Genomic DNA, 7891 nt, shown 5'->3' with positions numbered 1-7891 from the left:
GCCTGCGCCGCGCCACGAGAACGTGAAGACCCCCCACACGACAGCAAGGGTTGCTGGGAGTTGTGGTTCTGTGTCCGGCTGGAATTTTACCGTCGGCAGAGGGTTGCTGGCAAAGCGCGGGACCACGATACCCAGGGACCCTTGCTGTCAATATCCCGGATGCTGAGGGCCTGCGACGGCTTCTGGGAATTGCAGTCCGGTCGCGTTTCTCCTTACCAGAGCGTTTTCAGTTTCATAGGGATGCCTTTCCTTGAAACTGGAGCTCCTGGATGAAAAGAGGCCCAGAGCTAGGGAGGCCCTAGCGACTTCTGCGAAAGAATTCCGCGTATAATTTCACTGCCAACAGTGTCATAACTACCTTGCCTTTATACTTAGTACAGCTTGCGTCGGTCCTAATGCCAACTCAGAACAGTGCCTCCAAGCAGGCCATAAGAATCTGCATTGTCGATTCTTAGTTCTGGGCCCTATGCTCCTGGCAGCGGCAGTCCGCCAGCAACCCCTTCATCCCTGTGGCGGGTCTAACCTGAGAGGCACTGAGAACGCTTTGCTAAGGAGGAGCTACACCACGCGCTCCGAACCGAGGCGCTTCATTTACCTTTATCAACCTCGACAACTGGAATCCACGGCTTTCTCAGCTCGACACCTGGCCTGACCAACTTGTTTCCAGCACATTAAGGGCCAAGGACGAATTTAATCTCCGCTTAGAATAGCCTCTGAGGTACATTGACAAGTTGCAGGAGCGTTGAGAAGCATCACGGAGTCCAGAGGAATAGGCCTAGCTTTGAGTAGGGCGTGCCCGTGTTTATCCGCTCTAGTTTTCTTCTCTGGACGTCAGCCTTTTTTTTTGAGACGGAGTTTCGCTCTTGTTACCCAGGCTGGAGTGCAATGGCGCGATCTCGGCTCACCGCAATCTCCGCCTCCTGGGTTCAGGCAATTCTCCTGCCTCAGCCTCCCGAGTAGCCCGGATTACAGGCACGCGCCACCATGCCCAGCTAATTTTTTGTATTTTTAGTAGAGATGTGGTTTCACTGTGTTGACCAGGATGGTCTCGATCTCTTGACCTCGTGATCCACCCGCCTCGGCCTCCCAAAGTGCTGGGATTACAGGCTTGAGTCACCGCGCCCGGCCCGGACGTCAGCCTTTTTGCTTGGGACATTATCTTTCCCCTCTCTGCTTCCCACCTGTCAAGCAAAGTTGTTAACTTTGTAAAATAAGCCAGATGCCCCACACCTAGGTATTTGTTTCTGTAAGTTTTAGAATGTTCTCCACTGACACTTTAGCAGTTGTCATTTAACTTTGTTTTTCATACCGAATCTATTTCAAATCCACTTGTTTTGATTTATGTTTTCTTAGATGGGATTACATTAGCAAATGATTATCTCATTAAAGAAACACATTCCAAATAACCTTAGGGGTGAAGGATGGTGGGGCTAATGGAAAATGATTAATGTTTGAGTGACACATACTTATTTAGCTCCAAGTGCCCTCACATCAGAAGCCAAATTACAGAGTTGTGAAACTGGTATTTCCTAAACAGGCTAAGTTGTTTAGCCACTAGGGGCGTTTGAAAATGAAAAATTACAAAAGGACGAAAGTTACAGTATATTGCTTTAATCCTATGATTAAATGCAAGTTAATTGGTTTATATGTTAGCCTCAAAATACTTAAGTGTGATTTGACTGGAAAAATAAGAGCTGGCCGGGCGCGGTGGCTCACACCTGTAATCCCAGCACTTTGGGAGTCCGAGGCAGGCAGATCACAAGGTCATGAATTCGAGACCAGCCTGGCCAACATAGTGAAACCCCATTTCTACTAAAAATACAAAAATTAGCCGGTTGTGGTGGCACGTGCCTGTAGGTCCAGCTACTCAGGAGGCTGAGGCAGGAGAATCACTTGAACCCAGGAGGCAGGTTGCAATGAGCCAAGACTAAGCCCCATTGCACTCCAGCCTGGGTGACAAGAGTGAGACTCCGTCTCAAAAAAAAAAAAAAAAAAAAAAAAAAATCCAGGCACAGTGGCTCATGCCTGTAATCCCAGACCTTTGGGAGGCTGAGGCGGGCAGATCACCTGAGGTCAGGAGTTTGAGACCAGCCTGACCAATATGGTGAAACCCTGTCTTTAAAAAAAAATTTTTTAATGAAGTTAAAAAAAAAGAAAGAAAGTTCACAGCACTAGATTTTAAATAATAAATGTATACCATGAGCTTCAGAATAAGTATGTCCTGGTAGAACTGGGAGATGATATCATCCAAACTGCTTAATTTACAAAAGAGGAAACCGAAACCCAGACAAGCTAAGAAACTTGTAAAAAATTACTCAGCAAGTTGTTGACAGAAGAGGAACCAGGACAGTGGCCTACAGGTTACATCACATTTGCTATTGGGTTTTTTTTTCTAGTGTTTTCATTGTATATACATTTTTGGTTCTTCCTCATTTCCTGCCTTGCTTGTTGTTCTTCCCTTGTACCAGTTTGGAGAAAGTGAAACATACCTGTGTGACTACCAAGTAAGAGAGACAGCCTGTTTCACTAATCATCCTTAAATGGGTAAATGTAAATCCATACCTTTTTTCTCCAGGTGGCTTTAGTTTCTAATAATTAGCAAAACTGGAAGGAAAATGTCCATCCATAGGGAGGCATGGAAACGACAAGATTCTGTATATCACCTAGAAAAATCCTGGAGCACAAATCGGGACAATTTAGAAGGCCATTCCTCCTCCAGGCCATTTGAGCAGTCAAAAAAAAAAAAAAAAAAAAAAAAGATGACAAGTTATTTTTCTGGTTGCATCCCAGAGAATTTGACAGCCTCATATCTGTGTTTAAACAGTCGCATTTCTTAACACAGGTCTGAGAACAAAGTATGAGAATCCCTAGGTTTCTCTTCTCAGCATGGCATGAATAAAATTATGTAATTTTCCCTACGTCAAATTTTGAATAAAGGGCAGAAATCAAAGTTGGTTAGAACAGTAAATTTAGGTATATGATGATTAAATAATGTGCATTAAGTTAAGATTAAGGAGGCTGGCCGGGTGCGGTGGCTCACGCCTATAATCCCAGCACTTTGGGAGGCCGAGGCAGGTGGATCACGAGGTCAAGAGATCGAGACCATCCTGGTCAACATGGTGAAATCCCGTCTCTACTAAAAATACAAAAAATTCGCTGGGCACAGTGGCACGTGCCTGTAATCCCAGCTACTCAGGAGGCTGAGGCAGGAGAATTGCCTGAACCCAGGAGGCGGAGGTTGTGGTGAGCCGAGATCGCGCCATTGCACTTCAGCCTGGGTAACAAGAGCGAAACTCCATCTCAAAAAAAAAAAAAAAATTAGCTGGGCATGGTGGTGTGCGCCTGTAGTCCCAGCTACTTGGGAGGCTGGGGCAGGTGAATTGCTTGAACCCAGAAGGCGGAGGTTGTGGTGAACCGAGATTGTGCCATTGCACTCCAGTCTGGGTAACAACAGTGAAACTCCATCTCAAAAAAAAAAAAAAAGATTAAGAAGGCTGAAATAATGACAAGAATTTAGTACCAGAGATTGAGATGAAGATGAGCTACTTTTACGAATTGTCCATTTTTTTTTCTCACTGTTTGATAGTTGACCTTTGGTGTGGCAAGTAAATATTGACATACTAATATTTGTACTTATGTACTGTAATTATCTGACTGCCAGGCTTGGTGGCTCATGCCTGTAATCCTATCACTTTGGGAGGCTGAGGCAGAAGGATTGCTTGAGTCTAGGAGGTCAAGACTGCAGTGAGCTGTGGTCCCTACACCACTGGACTCTAGCCTGGGTAAGATCCTGCTTCAAAAAAAAATTATCTTGGCCAGTCTCGGTGGCTCAGGCCTGTAATCCCAGCACTTTGGAGGCCGAGGCAGACGGATAACTTGAGGTCAGGAGTGGTGGCACATGCCTGTAATCCCAACTACTTGGGAGGCTGAGGCAAGAGAATTGCTTCTTGAACCTGGGAGGCGGAGGTTTCGGTGAGCCAAAAACATACCATTATATTCCAGTGTGGGCAAGAAGAGCAAAATTCTGCCTCAAAAAAAAAAAAAAAAAAAAAAAAAAAGAAAGAAAGAAAAAAATGATCTTAGTTGAAACTTATTTCTTAGTTGAAACCTGTTTCTGCTCCTTGTTTTTTAATAGTATAGTATATTTGTTTAACCAAGCATCAGAACTATAGAGTACAATGTCCAAGGCTCTATTTCAATTTTCTGGGCTTTGCTTGGCTGGTCTTAACCTTAAGCCTGCTTTGGTATTTTCTATACTTGAGACAACTGAGGAACATCCAAGACATTTACTTAGGCAAAGGTAGGGATTAGCATGTTTACACATTTGTCATGTTTCTTCAGAAGTAATACCTGTCAGGATATGCTATTAAACAAAAGGGCACATATTTAGTTTAATTATCTTTCGTTTTTTTCTTTGTGGATAGGACTATTTCCTTTCTGGCTGTAGTCATTTCATTCAGTTGAATTACATGAGTCAAGTAACATGTTGCTTAGTAGGTTACTTCTTGTTTAAGCATATTGAAATCACAAAATATTTTGTGACAGCTTAAAAACTTACGAAAGTTCCCCTAAAATAATTTATTAACATTTTTATTTGTATCTATTATTTACCCCTTCCCACCCAACAAAGGATCTGCTTTTGGTTAAAAATGTATGTGCATGATATATGAAATACTTGATAATATAACATGATTTACTGGATTCTAATTCTCACACTACATACTTAACGAATTAAACATTATGAAAAGTAAATAATCCAGGGAACACATTTTATTTTACATCGGAAAATATTTACAAACATTTTGTTAAAGTAGCCTCTCCGCGTGCACTTTCGCTTGATGCCTGTAAGTTTAGAGTCCTGCTCATCCTGATAGAGACCAATGCAATTCATTTGCATTGACTTTCTATTGTAGAGCTTTGGAACCAAGGGAAGGATCCAAACATAGCTCCATTTTATCCAATCAGAAGAGCCGCTTAGTGCTAAACTGTGATTCGTCCATTCCTCTTTGCATCTAGCCAATCATTAGGCCACTTTAACAGCCAATCAGCGGCCTAGATATGCACCAATCAAGGGACAGAGCCGAAGCACGGCCTTTGTGTCGGGGGATGTCAGCGCGTCGGCGAAAGTGCCCACCAATAGAAAAAGTCGTTGGTGTATGCAAATAAGGGTTTTATGACGCAGAGACGCAGCGTGAAGCGTGGGTATAAAAACGGAGGCGTCGAGGGGGCTTGGAGCGCAGAGCGGTTAGGTCGTTCGTTGTGTTAGTGTCGTTTCTTCGCTTGTCTACTGCGGCTCTTCCTCAGGTGACGGAAGCGGCGCGGAGGTCGGAGAAGTGGCCTAAAATTTCGGCGTTGGGTAAGCGTTTGTGGGTTTACCCACGATTTCAGGTTCTGCCAGCCGTTAGCGCCGCGGGCTGCGACCGTTGGGAACCGAGCGGCGGGGCTGCTGGGGCCACTGGCGTTGGGTCCGGTATGGGGCCGGGAGGTTTTCCCTTTGGGGTTTGGTTCCGGAACCGCGTCCCTGCCTTCTTACCGGCGGTGATTCAGAGGCCCCGACGCTGGGTTCCGGGCAGTCCGGCCTCCGCCCGTCGAGGGAGGGAGGTGACTCCTCCCCGCGCCCCCCCTTACCCGAGGGAGGCTGCCGCTTCTCGCAGCCTGAGTCATTAGGGGAGGGGGAGGAGGTGACGGCCCTCGGCCATCTGCCGCGAGCCGGAGAGCGAGGAGGCGGGAGTCCAGGCGGAGAAGCCGGGGCCTGTTGCTTCCCCTTGCAGTCCCGGGGGACGACCTAGGGGGCGACCCGGGAGAGCGCGGCCGCCTTATTTGTGGGTGTCTTTCCTAGCTAAAAGAAAATGGCCCGAACCAAGCAGACTGCTCGTAAATCCACTGGTGGGAAAGCCCCCCGCAAACAGCTGGCCACGAAAGCCGCCAGGAAAAGCGCCCCCTCTACTGGCGGGGTGAAGAAACCTCATCGTTACAGGTAGGCCGGGCGGGGAAACAATGGCCCGGCGGCGGCCGGCTTTGTGCGGCGGCGCCCGCTCACCCGTCCCCTGTTCCCTGCAGGCCCGGGACCGTAGCGCTTCGAGAGATTCGTCGTTACCAGAAGTCGACCGAATTGCTCATCCGGAAGCTGCCTTTCCAGAGGTTGGTGAGGGAGATCGCGCAGGATTTCAAAACCGACCTGAGGTTTCAGAGCGCTGCCATCGGTGCGCTGCAGGTAACAAGACAAAGACTTGGGGCCGGGGAAGGGCTGGGCAGTCTCCGCTCTCTAAGGGGCATTAATAGTGTGGCTCTTGTCAACAGGAAGCCAGTGAAGCGTACCTGGTGGGTCTGTTCGAAGATACTAACCTGTGTGCCATCCACGCTAAGAGAGTCACCATCATGCCCAAAGACATCCAGTTGGCTCGCCGGATACGGGGGGAGAGAGCTTAAGTGAAGGCAGTTTTTATGGCGTTTTGTAGTAAATTCTGTAAAATACTTTGGTTTAATTTGTGACCTTTTTTGTAAGAAATTGTTTATAATATGTTGCATTTGTACTTAAGTCATTCCATCTTTCACTCAGGATGAATGCGAAAAGTGACTGTTCACAGACCTCAGTGATGTGAGCACTGTTGCTCAGGAGTGACAAGTTGCTAATATGCAGAAGGGATGGGTGATATTTTTGCTTCTCATGATGCATGTCTCTGTATGTTAATGACTTGTTGGGTAGCTATTAAGGTACTAGAATCGATAAATGTGTACAGGGTCCTTTTGCAATAAAACTGGTTATGACTTGATCCAAGTGTTTTAACAATTGGGGCTGTTAAGTCTGACCATACATCACTGTGATAGAATGTGGGCTTTTTCAAGGGTGAAGATACAAGTCTTAACCACAGTGTAACTTACAGTTTCCTTTAAAAAAAAAAAAAAAGTAAACCTGGCAGCTATAGAATACACTATGTGCATTTATAATAGCTATTTTATATATTGTAGTGTCAACATTTTTAAATTAAATGTTTTACATTCACAAGTGGTGGGGAGTCTTGTCATTAAGGTGTGTGTAATTTAGAGTCCAGTTGGTTTTCTTCTGACTGCACTTGTTTTCATAGTAAAATGCTATGCGCATTTGTACCTTGCATAAGTCCTCATTCTACCACATGTGAACTAACCCTCTAGCTGATAATGCAAACACTAACGGGGGATTTTATTTATAAGGGCTCTAGAATAAAATACGAGTTATTCACACCAGCAGCATCTGTTAACTAATATTCTGAACTAGTTAGTGCAGCTTTTCATTGTGTTGTGGTTGGTCTTTTAACTAGGTTTGAGTTTTTTTTCTCTGCTGAGAGGAAACAATACCGAAGTTTCGTTTTTTTTTTTTTTTTTTTTTTTTTGTTTGCGGCATTTGTATTATAAAAACCTGATGTGGGGAGGGGCACAAAGCTCCAGCCCGGTGAACCTCTGCCAGTTAAGATGGTGTTGGGTTAGGTTACATCTGGTTACTGTCCTGAGAAATATCACTTTTATAGAGATGGCCTTCAAGTGATTTTAAAATTTATCCTTCTATTGAAGTTTTTTTAGGTCAATTATGTATGTTGACTAAATTTACAAATAAACTTGTTTATCCAACTGAGTGTCAAAAACCTAAATTGAATGTACTAAGCTTTCCCACATCCCATTATCTAGGTCCTTGTATGTTAATGTTTGAGCTTAATTTCAGATTTAGCTTGGTAGACAAAGGAACCTTTTATTTACAAAAGTGTTGTAGAAAGCATGTGAAGAGCTGCTTCATTAAAATGCCGTAATGCTGTATTTGCAGCGTGGGCTGAGTATATTAATCTTTCACTCACCCGTTATCGTGGTAAAGAAGTCCACAGGTGTAGAACTTAGTCTAAACCACTTTTTCATATGAAGC

General features: G+C 44.9%; 1 protein-coding gene across 1 annotated transcript; it reads left to right on the top strand.

Annotated features, from left to right (window-relative positions):
* The first annotated feature begins 5231 nt into the window (after window positions 1–5231).
* Window positions 5232–7605, top strand: H3-3B (H3.3 histone B). The gene is made up of 4 exons (XM_002748743.7): window positions 5232–5356; window positions 5840–5977; window positions 6061–6214; window positions 6301–7605. The coding sequence occupies exons 2-4, from the start codon at window positions 5850–5852 to the stop codon at window positions 6427–6429; spliced, it is 411 nt and encodes a 136-aa protein (XP_002748789.1). The 5' UTR covers window positions 5232–5356; window positions 5840–5849; the 3' UTR covers window positions 6430–7605.
* Window positions 7606–7891: the final 286 nt, after the last annotated feature.

This window comes from Callithrix jacchus, chromosome 5 (assembly GCF_049354715.1).
Source record: "Callithrix jacchus isolate 240 chromosome 5, calJac240_pri, whole genome shotgun sequence".
Lineage (NCBI taxonomy): Eukaryota > Metazoa > Chordata > Mammalia > Primates > Cebidae > Callithrix > Callithrix jacchus.
This window is presented reverse-complemented; position numbering and strand designations above follow the sequence as displayed.